The sequence below is a fragment of the Lontra canadensis genome, unplaced genomic scaffold, assembly GCF_010015895.1.
Source record: "Lontra canadensis isolate GAN:19392208 unplaced genomic scaffold, GSC_riverotter_1.0 scaffold134, whole genome shotgun sequence".
Classification (NCBI taxonomy): Eukaryota; Metazoa; Chordata; class Mammalia; order Carnivora; family Mustelidae; genus Lontra; species Lontra canadensis.
The window spans coordinates 2,013,916-2,028,693 of NW_022631128.1; the positions used below are offsets into that span (position 1 = coordinate 2,013,916).

At 48.6% G+C, this 14,778-nt stretch overlaps 1 protein-coding gene across 2 annotated transcripts; it reads left to right on the top strand.

The window, feature by feature from the left end:
• Positions 1-681: 681 nt before the first annotated feature.
• Positions 682-13,804, top strand: TBC1D25 (TBC1 domain family member 25). 2 transcript variants are annotated; one of them, XM_032843057.1, is made up of 6 exons: positions 682-959; positions 2,554-2,663; positions 3,596-3,750; positions 11,471-11,598; positions 11,733-11,921; positions 12,201-13,804. In XM_032843057.1, the coding sequence occupies exons 1-6, from the start codon at positions 840-842 to the stop codon at positions 13,557-13,559; spliced, it is 2,061 nt and encodes a 686-aa protein (XP_032698948.1). In that variant the 5' UTR covers positions 682-839; the 3' UTR covers positions 13,560-13,804. The 2 variants fall into 2 exon arrangements, with proteins under 2 accessions (XP_032698948.1, XP_032698949.1); XM_032843058.1 differs by lacking the exons at positions 682-959; positions 3,596-3,750 and having other exon boundaries at positions 2,582-2,663.
• The last annotated feature ends 974 nt before the right edge of the window (positions 13,805-14,778 follow it).

Below are 14,778 nucleotides of genomic sequence, written 5' to 3' on the forward strand. Positions count from 1 at the left end.
GCTGAGCAAAGAGGCCAATGTGGGGCTCGATCCCAGAACCCTGAGATCATGACCTGAGCCGAAGGCAGAGGCTTAACCCACCCAGGCGCCCCATGTAAACTTTTTTTTTAAGATTTATTTATTTGTTTATTTGAGAGACAGAGATCACAAACAGGCAGAGAGGCAGGCAGAGAGAGGAAGGGAAGTAGGTTCCCCGCTGAGCAGAGAGCCCGATGCGGGGCTCGATCCCAGGACCCTGGGATCATGACCCGAGCCGAAGGCAGAGGCTTAACCCGCTGAGCCACCCAAGCGCCCCAGATGTAAACTATTTTTAAAAGATTCTGGAAAAGGGATTATTTTTCCATTCAGCAGGCTCATTTGAAGCAAGGGCCACAGGCTTTTGAAATAGATGACATCATCTTTAAGGGAGAGGCACGAGGCAACTCCGGGCGGGATGTGGGGCCTGACGTCATCGCATGGCAGATTCTTTCCCTGCCCACTTCTCTCGCCCGAGTAGATCGTCACTGTAACACGTAGGTGAATCTGGAACTAAGCTGCCCAGACAACCAAACCGCTGGCGAGGGGAGGCGGGACCTCAGTAAGCGCCTGCGCACTGTTGGAAGTGAGGCACAATGCAGGGCTTCTGGGGGCGGGACACCTGGCAACAGCATTTTAAGCGCGTGCGCAGAGGCCATCTCCACCCTGTGCCTGGCGGGAGGGGCAGCGGGGGGGCAGGGTCTCACAGCGCCCTCTGCGCCTGCGCCGGGCCACAAGGTGGGGCCGCGGGCGCCGGAACTGTGGAGTGCTCACAGAGGTGGGGGGCAACGGTCAACCGTCGCCCCGAGGCGGGTGGCGGCGGGATGGCGTCGGCCTCTGGAGCCTCGGATTTGGTCGGCTCTGGAGCGCCCCCACCTGGCGGGGGAGCCCCGGCGGCGGCGGCTGAGGAGGAGGAGCGAGAGGTGGTACGGGTCCGAGTCAAGGTGAGGCTGACAGCTGGTCGGCCGGCCCTCTTGGGGTGCCCAGGGGAGGGGAAAACGGTGATTCTCTCAGGCCGGAGGGCGGGACCTGAGATTTGGGGTGTTAACCTGAGGGGCGAGGCTTGAAGGCAGAGTGATAGTGGTGGGGACAGGGGTGGGGGAGTGGGGGCTGGACCTAGAAATGCTGGGTAGGCCCTGAGGACTTAGGGACTGAAAATGGAGGGGTAGGGGCCTGAGGAATGGATAGGTGGAGATCATGGGTAGAGAGGAGGGGCCATAGGGCTGGAGGAGGGGCCTTAAATAGTTGAGGGGGGGCTGTTGGTGTCTGAAAGGAGGTGCTGAAGTCAATTAACATGTAGAGACATGTACCTATGTGCACATTTACAATCTCACCCGGGATGAGCTGACGTGCTTATCGGAAAGACAGCTAAATCAATGAGATGCTTTGGACACTGGTGAATGTCGTGAGGAGATAACGAAAAAGCTTTTGAACTAGGGAGTTCCTTTAGCCAGGGTTGTAGCAGGAAGTCCCTAGAAAGGTATTGAAGGGGCAGAGACCCAGGTAAAAAAGATACACATACTCCATATGTGTATCTGAAGAAGAGTGGAAGCAGAGAGAAGAGCAAAGGCAAAGGCTGGGAGGTGGGGATGAGCCTGGCATGTTCCCTTAGGTTCCCATATTGCTGGAGCAAGAGAGCAAGGGCAGGGGTGGGTAGGGGGTAAAACAATGAGGTAAAAGAGAAGCAGATTGGGAAGGGCCTCTGGCATGTGTTCTAAGAAAGCTGTTGCCATACATAGCTCCAGCAAGTGGTGATGGTGGTTCAGACTAGGGTGGTGGCACTGGTGTTGGTGAGAAAGTAGATTCTGGAAAGAAGTTAACAGGTCACCTCAGGGTAATACAGGAAGCTCTAAGGTAGAGGTTTGGGAATTCAGAAAAGAGATCATACCTGAGCTCTGGGTGAGCCCCTTGGAAGAAAGTGGGAAGGACTTTCCAGACAGGGGGGAACAGCACAAGCAAAGTCCCGGAGCCAGGATGTGTTCAAAGTAACTTCCAGTAGTTTGGTAGCACCAGAGTGTAAAGTTCAAAAAAGCTGACTGAAGAGAGGCTGGCCAGCGTCCTATAGGCCCACCTTTTGGGCACCCTGGGGTTGCCTCTGAAGAGATTTAAGCAGGGAAGTATTGTAAGTAGATGTGCTGAATTGTTGCAGCACTGAGTATTGATTTAATGGGAGCCAGACTGGACCTGGTGATCCTGACAACCATCGGGACAAAGAAGAAGAATTGGGTGCTTGGACCATTGCAGTAGCCTACTTCTCACTGGACTGCTGCTTTCTCCCTTGCCCCCCACAGCCTGTTCTCTTAAGAGCAGCTGGAAAGATCCTGTTAAATCCTAAGTCAGATCACGTCCCCTCTCTGCACAGAACCCTCCAAGTCTTACCCCTCACTCAGAGCAAAAACCAAAGCCCATAACCCAGAACACCTGCTTCCATGTGCCCCTGCCCACAACTTGTCTGACCTTGCCTCCTATCTGTCACTCTGCCTGCTTCAGTGTGGTGATGTGGCCCCTGATGGCCCACTCTGTGTCTTATCTCCCCAGAAGTGTGAGAGCTTTTTGTCACCTGAGTTCCGCTCTTTCGCCGTCGACCCCCAGATCACCTCGCTCGATGTATTACAGCACATCCTCATCCGAGCCTTTGATTTGAATGGGTGAGTTATGGGACGCTGGGGGACTGACCATGGGGCCACCCACTTCAACAGTGGTTGTTTGGCTTTTTTGTTGTTGTTTGTTTGTTTCATTATTACAAATCCCACAGTGAACTGCCACATTTGCATATCCTAGAGTATTTGGGGAAATCTAGTCATAGGCTAAATTCCTAGCAGTGGTATTGCTGGACTAAAGAGTGTGTGCTTTTTAAAATTTCAACAGGTATTTCTAAAATGCTCTTCAGCTAGGTTTTTGCCAATTTATAATCTCCCCAGCAACATATAAAATGCTTCTTTCCCTAAGAAACACAGGTTACTAGAAAGCATTGGAAAATTTGCTGACCTGATAGATGAAAAATGGTGTCTCTTGGGGACAGGTGTGATGGTTATTTTGTTGTGGTTGTTATTTTAGAGGAATACAAGCACATGGTAACAAATTCAGAGAGTACAAAAGTGATGTCTACTTGGGATGTTTCCATGGTTACAATAGTTAAACAACATTCTTCATCACATAGTTGCTCAAGTGTATCTGAAGAACAAATTCTTAGTTGTTAGTTGACTTTTTTGGGTAAACATTTTTTGCTGTGAAAAATAACAAACACAGCTTGCTTTATTTTTTATGCAGTAAGAAAGCTGTTTTCTTCCCACTTCTGTCCCTCAACTACTCTGTCACCCTCCCTAGAGGGGGCTAACATTTTAAGCTTTCAGTGTGCCCTCTAGATACCAGCAGGTGTGTATCTGTTTCTGTGTTTGTGTAACAAAGCAGAGGTACGCTGTCTGACCTCAGACAGCCCGAAATCCTTGGCACTGTACCAAACACATAGTAGAGAGTTGTTCAACATCATCTCTGCCTTTCCTGGCTTTTCATGGAAACTGTCCCTGGGCCCTCCATGGCACTGGGAGAACTTGAGAGCTGCCACACTTCCTCTGTCCAGGAAGAAGAACTTCGGCATCAGCTACCTGGGCCGGGATCGGCTGGGGCAGGAAACTTATCTCTCACTCCTGTCTGACTGGGACCTCAGCACAGCCTTCGCCACTGCCTCCAAACCTTACCTGCAGCTGCGGGTAGACATTCGGCCCACCGAGGACAGTGAGTACCCCGCAGAGCCCTGGGGCCCCTGCTCTGGGACCCACCCTTTCCCCCATGGGATCACTCCACCCCTTACAGTACACTCCCTCACAGTGGGCTTGAGAGGAAAAAGGTGTCTGAGGTCCACATCCTGGCTTGGCCACTGGGCCCCAATTTCTTCACCTGTAAAGTAGAAATAATAGTATCTTGGGGCCATGATGAGGATTAAACAGGGAAATTCATGTAAAATCCCTGGAATGATACATGGCTGCATAATGAATGCTCAAAAAATATTAACTCTAGGGGCACCTGGGCGTCTCAGTCGGTTGAGCATCCAACTCTTGGTTTCAGCTCAGGTCATGATTTCAGGGTTGTGAGATCGAGCCCCATGTACGGCTCTGCGCTCCCTGCAGAATCTGCTTGAAATTCTCTGTCTCTCTGCCTCTCTTTCTCTCCCTGCCCCTCTTCCTCTACCTTTCCCCCTACTCTCTCTAAAATAAAAATATTAGGGGCACCTGGGTGGCTCAGTGGGTTAAAGCCTCTGCCTTCGGCTCAGGTCATGGCCCAGGGTCCTGGGGTCGAGCTCCGCATCGGGCTCTCTGCTCGACAGGGAGCCTGCTTCCTCCTCTCTCTCTGCCTGCCTCTCTGCCTGCTTGTGATCTCTGTCTGTCAAATAAATAAATAAAACCTTTAAAATAAATAAATAAATAAAATAAGAATATTAAAACAATATTAGTTCTAACAATTTATCATGTTAGATTTACTATTATATAATCTAGTAATATAGGGTATAATTATATGATGCAGCATAACAATAGAAATGTAGTATTGTATGTTTCCATTATAATAACACATAACTATACAATGCTGATTATAATAATGATAGTCGTATTCATTCATTCATTCATCCTGCACACATAATCATTTGTTTGCACTCATGCTCACTCATTCATTGTTCCCTTGATTTCTCAGCCACTTCCTCTCTTCTCGTATTTGTTCCCTGACTCTCACCTGTGTTGGCCCCTGGGCGCACACAGATAAATTAAGACATGGGTCCAAAAATTTGATTACAAACCATATATTAGATGATAATATTGTCAGTGTTAAATGTCCTGGGTATGATAATGGTATCACAGTTATTGAAGGAAGATCCCCTTGTTCTCAGGAAAAACACAGTTGAGTATTAAGGGGTAAAGTATCATGATGTCTGCAAATAATTCAGCAAAAAGTAGTATGTATTTGGGCACCTGGGTGGCTCAGTCAGTTAAGCGGCCAGCTCTTGATTTCAACTCAGGTCATGATCTCAGGGTCCTGTGGTCAAGCTTCACGTTGGACTTTACGATCTGTGGCGAGTCTGCTCAAGCATTCTCTCTCCCTCTGCCCCTCTGTCCGTTTGCGCTTGCACACTCTCCGTCTCTCTCTCTCTCTGAAATAAGTAAATAAATCTTTTTTAAAAATAATATGTATCTATATGGAGAGAGCAAGATGAAGCAAGTGTGGCGAAAAATGTGAATAGTTAGGCGAGCTAGTTGAAGGATGTATGGGTATTCAATGAAATCATCTTTTTAACTTTATTGTAGATTTGAAATTTATTTATTTATTCAACAGAGAGAGAAAGAGCACAAGCAGGGAGAGCAGCAGGGAGAGGGAGAAGCAGGCTCCCCACGGAGGAGAGACCCCAACATGGGGCTCCATCCCAGCACCCTGGGATAATGACCAGAGCTGAAGGCAGATGTTTAACCAACTGAGCCACCCAGGCGCCCTTGACATTTTTTAAAGTAAAATTTTGGGGGCTCCTGGGTGGCTCAGTTAAGCCTCTGCCTTCGGCTCAGGTTATGATCTTGTGGTCCTAAGATTGAGCCCTGCCTTGGGCTCTGTGCTCAGCAAGGAGTCTGCTTCTCCCTCTTCCTCTGCCCCTTGCCCTGTTCATGCTCTTTCTCTCTCTCAAACAAACAAAATCTTGGGGCATCTGGGTGGCTCAGTCAGTTGAGCATCCAGCTCTTGGTTTCAGCTCTGGTGATGGTCGCATGGGTCATGGGATCGAGCCCCACGTCCATTTCCATGCTCAGTGGGGAGTCTGCTGGGAGGTTCTCTCCCTCTGACCCTCCCTCCACTGTCTCTGTTTCTCTTTCTGTAAAATGAATAAATAAATCTTTTAAAAATAAAATCTTGGGGTGCCTGGGTGGCTCAGTTGGTTAAAGCCTCTGCCTTCAGCTCAGGTCATGATCTCATTGAGCCCCACATTGGGCTTTCTGCTCAGCAGGGAGCTTGCTTCCTCCTCTCTCTCCACCTGCCTCTCTGCCTACTTGTGATCTCTGTCTGTCAAGTAAATAAATAAAATCTTTAACAAAAATAATAAAATCTTTAAAAATAAGTAATAAAATAAAAAGTTGTGGAGTGAAAGACATGATGCCCTGCCTCAGGAAATTCACATGCCCATTTGGGATGACTGAGGTCTTTTATGGATGTCCTAGTAACATATAAATAGCTAACATGTGTTGAACACTTAGAACCATTCTACATACATGATATTTATTCATTTGATTGTCAAAACAACCTTACAGGGTAGGCATGACAGTCATTCCTATATTATAGTTGAGGAAACCAAGGCTCAGAGAGGGGAACAGGACTTGTGCATGTCACACAGACAGTAAGTGCAAGAGCAGGATTTGAACCCAGGTGGTGGCCAAACTAGCTCCAGATTCCTTGCTTTTAACCATTTGATTCTATGAAATTGTGGGCTTGTTAAGATTGGCAGCCTTGGGACGCCTGGGTGGCTCAGTTGGTTGAGCGGCTACCTTCGGCTCAGGTCATGATCCCAGTGTCCTGGGATCGAGTCCCACAACAGGCTCCTTGCTTAGCAGGGAGCCTGCTTCTCCCTCTGCCTCTGCCTACCATTCTGCCTGCCACTCTGTCTGCCTGTGCTCACTCTCTCTCTCTGACAAATAAATAAATAAAATCTTTTTAAAAATTTAAAAAAAAAGGTTGGCAGCCTTGAGAAAAAGAGCAAGAGGTAGAGAGAGGGACAGAAAAACTGGAGTCAGGGAGAAAGATAGTGACAGAAATGGGGAGAGGGACAAAAGGCAAAGACAGGTAGCCAGAGACAGGAACTTCTGCCAGATTAGCCCTGGGTGCTTAGCTCAATCACTTAACTAATTCCTGAAGCTTTGGTTTCCTCACCTGCAAAATAGACACGGAAACAGTTTCAGTAAAGAAATCAAATCTGCACAGCTAATAAACATGAAGAAAACCCCAGCTGCATAAGAACTGAGAGGACTGCAGGGACGCCTGGGTGGCTCAGTTGGTTTAGCCTCTGTCTTTGGCTCAGGTCATGATTTCAGGGTCCTGGGATCAAGACCTGAGTCTGTCTCCTTGCTCAGGGGGGATTCTGCTTCTCTCCGTCAAATAAATGAATAAAATCTTTTTAAAAAATTAAATAAATAAAAAGAACTGAGAGGGATGCAAATAAAGCAGAGAGACGGACCCTTCTCAATTTGGCAAAAAGACATTTAAACATTTTTTTGTTTAGAGAATCAACTTTTCAGTTATTGATGAGTCCGTTCTTTTCCTACTGTTGCCTCCTTTACCACATTCCTGCATTTGGTAAACAAACCTGTTTCTGAATTCCTGGTCTTCTTACAGTTGATCTCTTTGTTATTTTTTTTAAGATCTTATTTATTTGACAGAGAGAAACACTGTGAGAGAGGAAGCACAAGCAGGGGCAGTGGGAGAGGGAGAGGCAGGCTTCCCACTGAGCAGGGGACCCAATGCAGGGTTTGATCCCAGGACCCTGGGATCATGAACTGAGCCAAAGGCAGACCCTGGGATCATGAACTGAGCCAAAGGCAGACGCTTAACAGACTGAGCCACCCAGGTGCCCCACACTGTGCCTAATCTTGATCTCCTACCCTTTTGCCTGCAGGAACCACTTTGATTAGCTTGATGTGTAATTTTGCAGCTCCTTTCCTTATTCGTACACATACACACATATTTATCCACATATAAACATAAGTATATTCCTGTTTGTACACATAAACAAATGGTATGTGTTTAACACGAATGGTCTCAAACTATATGTTTATAAGTATCCAATAGATGGGGCTCTTATTAGAAATATTATTAATGACGTTCTTGTGACCATGTTCATGACTGTGAAAGCAACAAGCATGTTGTGACAACTTGGAAGGCCAGTCCCTCTTTCCGGTAAGAAGTCTGTTTCTGCCACCTCTACAAAGCGAAGATTAGCAAGCCTAAGCCTTCCACCAATTTGTGCAGTTGTGATATGAATCCTCTTTCTGTCACATGGACTGCAAATATTTTTTCCCAGGTTATCTTTTGTTTTATGGCTTTGCTTACAGTGTCTTTTTTTTCTGTCCTACTGAAAACTAAAATTTGTATGCAGTCTTATACATAATACCTATCTCTTCCTTTATGATTTCTGAGTATCTCCCCTTTGGAACGTCTTCCCCATCCCCAAGCTTATACAAATATTCTCCTATGTTTTCTTCTAATGTGCTTGTAATTTTTTTTTTACATATAAATCTCTACTCTGTGAACATTATAATAAGTACACCTGGTTCTTTAAAAAAAATGCTAGATAAACAGTCAGTTATGCCAGCATCATTTATTAAAGAACCACCATGTTTACACTGATTTGAAATGACACTTTTATCATATACTGAGTTCCCATGTGTACTTGGCATTTATTTCTGGGCTATTTACCGCATTCCACCAGTTGGCTCCATTTGTCTGTTGCTGTGCTAACACCATATTTTTATCACAGTGGTTGTGTGGTTAATTTTAATAAGGCAAGCATTGCCATCCTCCCACTGTTCTTTTTCTTGGCTCTTCTTTTTCTTAACTGTTCTTAAATGTGAATTCTTTCATACGATCCTTAAAATAATTTTTATCCAGTTCCAGGAAAAACCCTATTAGATTTCTGATTGGCATTGCACAGAATTTATATATTAATTTAGGGCTTGGGAAGTTTGACAGTTTTATCGGAAAATGTAGTACACACAGCATCTATTATGTAATAGCACAAGCAGGGCCTGGGACAGCACCCCATAATGAAATATTTGGATGCTTCTCCAGGGAAATGTGTATGCATTCACACTTAGTAGGTTATATAAAGACTATGTATAGTCTTATGGCAGTTCGGATCAGGCACTGCCACTGGATGTTTGTACTTGTAGATATCCTTTGCCATTCTATTCATGGGTTCTTTCTTTTTTTAATCAATGTAGAATGTCTTTCTTTTCCCGTAATACTTCTGGCCTTGAGCAGTGCTCTTCCTGACATTCACAGGGCTGCGCTCGCTTTCTGTTTGTTGGTGTTTGCCAGGAATACCTTTAGGTTTCTTCAACTTTCAGCCTTTCTTTGTCACTTAGTTTTAGGTATGTCTCTCTCAAAAACCCTATACCAGGATTTATGCTTTCTTAAGCAATTGACAGTGAACTCTTTCTCCTTGCAGTCTCTCCCACCCTCCCAGGCCCTTGAAATGGAAGCTTTGGAACACTTTTAATTCTTATTTTTTACTCTGATCCCTAACCTTTAACTTCTGCATTTTGGTTAGATAATAATTTCTTTTTTTTTTTTTGTAGATAGATAGATAGATAGATATAGATAGATAGATAGATGGAAATTTCTTTTTAAATTCCAGGCTATCATATTTTCTTTATAGTACATCACTTATGTTTCAGGAATCCCACAAATCATGGTACCTTTGTCATTTCATGTTTAATTATACATATTAAAAACTTGGGGACTGTTGCCATTTACCCTCCCTTTCACCTTCCCCCACTTGGAGCCCTGGTAGTCATTCGGTAGTCATTTGCTTAGAGAACTTCTTGTTCTCCAACAAAGTGCATGGCCATGTTGGATGTACTCCAGTGACCAAAAATGTCTTTTCTTCGCCATGATAGATGCGTACTATCTTGACTGGGTGGGGGCCCTCGCATCTCCAGGCTTTCTGCTCAGTGCTCCATGGACGTGGCAAGCCATTGTCTTCTTGCTTCCAGAATTGAGGAACCAAACTACTTGCATCTTAAGTCTCCAGGACTTGTCCTCCAGGTCTCTCTACATTGTCACTCAAATCATCAAGCTCTAGCTCTGTACCTTGAATGGGTTCTTCTATTTGGTCTTTCAGGCCATTAGTTTGACCGTCTTCCTTTTGCCTGTTAAGTGTTTTCATACTTTGTTTCCCAAGTACTACTCTGGCAGCTGTTGGGAGAGTGGAGAGAAGCAAAGAGGCAGTTTCAGGTGAGAGCTGTGGTGACTCAGATAGGTGACAAGGCAGAGAGGAGAGGAGAGGTGGAATTGAAGTATGTTATGCATATGGAAGCACCGGGGCTTAGTGAGTTTGGCCCTGGGATTTGAGAGAGTGGGAGGTGGCAAGGATGTCTCACAGGTTTCTGGCTCAAGCAAATGAACAGATAGAGGATCAGAGGAGGAGGTCATATCCAGAGTGAACCTTGAGCTCTCCTTCTGAACTCCAGAGGCGCTCAGTGCTCTATGAGACACCCGAGGGGAGGCAGTGACATTCAGATATGGCTTAGGGTTTACTCCTCCCTCACTGTGGGAGAAGGTACGGTGGATCCCATGGACAGACTGCTTAGGGACAGCATTGGCCTGCAGTGACAATGGCTTAAACAAGTCCAAGTTGATTTGTTTCATACAGTAGAGTTTGAAATCCACTGGGCATTGCTGTTGTCAGTTTGGCAGCTCTGGGGCCCCAGGGCTGACATCTCTTAAGTCTCTTGAACTTTCCTTCATGTGGCCACTGCCACTTCAGCCATACATCACAGGTGGGGTGGGACAGGTGGGACAACCTTTTTTGTCATCATGAAAGCAGAATGATCATGGTAATCTGTACCAGTTGTAGGATGGAGACTAGCGTGAATACAAGATTAAGCGTTTGGGCTCTCGAGCTTTGGGCCTGGCTTCAAATTTAGTTCTTTCACGTACTAGCTATGATGCTGAAGGCACCTATCTCATGTGCCTATTTCCTTATGGAAAGAATAGTGTTAATAATAGTGCCTAACTGGGGGCGCCTGGCTGGCTCAGTCAGTGGAGCATGTGACTCTTGATATTGGGGTTGTGAGTTTAAGCCCCATGTTGGGTGTGGCAGTTACTTAGAGATAAGAATCTTTAAAATAATAATAATAGTAAGAGTAATAATAGTACTGGGTGCCTGGGTGGCTCAGTTGGTTACGTATCTGCCTTCAGCTCAGGTCATGATCTCGGGGTCTTGGAGTTGAGCCCCGCATCAGGCTCCCTGCTCAGAGGGGAGTCTGCTTCTCCCTCTCCCTCAGTCCCTCCCCGCCCCATTCATGCTTGCAACTCTGTCTCAAATAAATAAAATCTTTAAAAAAAAATAATAGTGCCCAACTTAGAGGAAGGATGTTAATATTAAATGAGTCCATACTTGCAAAGGGTTCAGAACACTTCCTGGCATAAAGTGAAGCCCTTGTCACAGTGCTTGGCACGTAGTAAGTGCTCAGTAACTGTTACTTTATCCCACTAAAATACTGCTTAGAGTCTGCTGAGCTGTTTTGTGGGACAGTTACCAAAAAAGAATTGTTCACGGTTTTATGTTTTACCTGATTTAGATGACGTGGAAAGAGAGGGCGGGAGTCACTCACTGCCCCGGGGGTGTCCTAGCTTTGTTAGGAGAGGAGCCCAGCCCTGAGGTGTGGGCCTCTCATCCCAGTTCTGGTATCATGTCATTCTGTGTGCCTAGGCCCTCTGCTGGAAGACTGGGACATAATCAGCCCCAAGGATGTCATTGGCTCCGATGTGCTCCTGGCTGAGAAAAGGTCATCACTGACGACAGCTGCCCTGCCCTTCACGCAGTCCATCCTCTCTCAGGTGGTTTCAGGGACCCCTATGGCCAGCTGCAGGGGGAGGGCAGGCCCACGTGGTACCCCTGGTTCTGAGCATGCTGGCTGGCACCTGCCCGTAGCCTGCCCAGCTGACTGGCAGCCTTTCTCCCTCCTTCACAGGTGGGCCGCACCTTGTCTAAGGTCCAGCAGGTGCTAAGCTGGTCATATGGGGAAGACGTCAAGCCCTTCAAGCCTCCCCTGAGCGATGCCGAGTTTCACACCTACCTGAACCATGAGGGCCAGCTCTCGCGCCCTGAGGAGCTGCGCCTGCGGATCTATCATGGCGGTGTTGAACCCTCCCTGCGAAAGGTGAGCCGCCTCGGTCACGCATCAGATCTGTCACTCCCGCAGTTGTGACTAGCTCACGAGACACACACACAGCGGACCTTGCTGTCATGGGGTGGCATGGAGTGGAGCCGTTCCAGGGCAGCCAGCCCTCCCAAGGGAGGGGCTGGGAGGCAGAGGTGGGAAGGCAGACTCTTCTAAGGGAAGACAAAGGCCCCAAGGCAGCAGGGTGGGGGCCACATCCACTAGGATGTGGTGGCTCATTTGTCGAGCCTCAGCCTTCTCCTTGTTGTCCCTGGCCAGGTGGTGTGGCGGTACCTACTGAACGTGTACCCAGATGGGCTGACGGGCCGTGAGCGGATGGACTACATGAAACGCAAGAGTCGCGAGTATGAGCAGCTCAAGAGCGAGTGGGCACAGCGAGCGAGCCCCGAGGACTTGGAATTCATCCGCAGCACAGTCCTCAAGGATGTGCTGCGGACAGACCGGGCCCACCCCTACTATGCGGGGCCTGAGGACGGCCCGCACTTGCGGGCGCTGCACGACCTACTCACCACCTACGCCGTCACGCATCCGCAGGTGTCCTACTGCCAGGGCATGAGCGACCTCGCCTCGCCCATCCTCGCCGTCATGGACCACGAAGGCCATGCCTTCGTCTGCTTTTGTGGCATCATGAAGCGCCTGGCCGCAAACTTTCATCCCGATGGCCGCGCCATGGCCACCAAGTTTGCCCACCTCAAGCTGCTACTGCGACATGCTGACCCTGACTTCTACCAGTACCTACAAGAAGCCGGGGCCGATGACCTGTTCTTCTGTTACCGCTGGTTGCTGCTTGAACTCAAGCGCGAGTTCGCCTTTGACGATGCCCTCCGCATGCTCGAGGTCACCTGGAGTTCACTGCCCCCCGATCCTCCTGAACATGAGGTAGAGCTTGTCGGACCCCCCAGCCAGGTGGCAGACACTGGCTTCAGTGGCCACAGGGGGCGGCCCGTGCGACAGAGGCACATGCTGAGGCCTGCCGGGGGAGGAGGCGGTGCTTTCGACGATGCTGTTGACCATTTGGTCACAACCAGCCAGGGGCCTGGTGGCGGGGGGCGTCTCCTGAGACAAGCCAGTCTGGATGACCTCCAGCAACTCAGGGATAACACGGGCTCCAGGAGGGACCCTCTGGTCCAGCTGCCCCACCCAGCTGCCCTCATCAGCTCCAAGTCCCTCTCTGAGCCCTTGTTGAACTCCTCAGACCCACTCTCCTCGTCTTCCCGCCCTGATTCCCCTTCCTCCTCATCTCCGCCATCCACTCAAGAGGCCTCTCCCGCCGGTGATGTGGCTGCAGGATCCCCCTTGATGCCAGAGTTGGGCTCCCCACAAGAACCTGGGAAATCCCTGCCACCCCCACCCCCACTGGGCTTGCCCCCGCCCCAGGAATTTGGCCGAGGGAACCCATTTATGCTCTTCCTCTGCCTTGCCATCCTGCTGGAGCACCGTGACCACATCATGCGCAACGGGCTAGATTACAATGAGCTGGCCATGCACTTTGACCGCCTTGTGCGGAAACACCACCTGGGGCGCGTCTTGCGCCGGGCCAAGGCTCTCTTTGCTGATTACCTACAGTCAGAGGTGTGGGACTCCGAGGAGGGGGCCGAGGCCACAGCCCCGTCTTGATCAGGCTCCTTCCAGCCCACCATAAGTCCCACGACCAGATCTCTGTTCTTTACCATGGGGGCCTATACATGAAACCCCCAGCTCCCTGCCTGCCAGCCCTAGACCTGTTGGAGGGCAGGGCCCCTTCTCCCCAGGTCTGAGAGTGTGGGGCTGTGCCTTGGCACTGCCCCATGGAGGCCACAACCTCCTTTCTCAGTTTATGTTGTATTGTTTTTAACAACTGTACTTTGCACACACAAAGGTCACTGTGGTCTGTGTATTTCTCTACCCTCTCTCTGGTTTTTATTATAGATGGGGTCCCCAGGGGCTCCTGACCTGATGGAATGGAAACACCTCATTTGGTGGAGGGTGGCCCCTGCTTCCCCAGTGGCAGGAGAGTGGGTGCCAAGAACTGGTTCTAGGTGAGCCCAGGTTGAGGACTGCTTGGGGGAGGCCCAAGGCTGTTTTGTGGTATATCTGCCTGCTGGTAAGGGTCTGGATTATGGCTATAAACGTACATTTTCAGGACAGGCCCCCAAATGAGGCATGAGGGGGAAGTCCCGTGACTCCAAAAGGGCAAGTCTCATTACACAGACAGGCTACTTAGTAATGTTGGGCCACCACTTCTGCTGTTCTGCATGTCACCATTTCTAGGGTCCAGACCCTCCCCTGTGAGTCTTATGCAGTAATGCTGGCAGTCCTGGGCAGGGTCTGAGGCATTTATTCTTATCACTTGCTTTGGGACCAGCTCGAGAGACAGTGGCCTTGCCATGCCTAGGGCTCTAAGTCCTAGATTGGGTTTGCAGCTCATGAGGGCCTTTTTTTTAAGATTTTTTTTTATTTATTTGATAGAGAGAGACACAGCAAGAGAGGGAACACAAGCAGGGGCAGAGGGAGAGGGAGAAACATGCTTCCCACTGAGCAGGGAGCCCGATGGGGGGCTCAATCCCAGGACCCTGGGATCATGACCTGAGCTGAAGGTAGACGCCCAATGACCAAGGTACCTAGGAACCCCATGAGGGCCTGTCTTAACCATGTTAGCAACAGAAACCATTCCTTAGCCTTCTCTGTCCCATTTATGTTGGCACACAAATCAAGCACTGATAAAACTCAGGGCCTAAAAGAAGTCACCTACTTATGGGGAAGGTAATGATCAAAAGAAGACCCTTTTCCCCACTTACCTTCTCAGAAGGTGGATTCTTTCATGGACCAGGTGCTGTCCTCCACAAAGGACACAGCA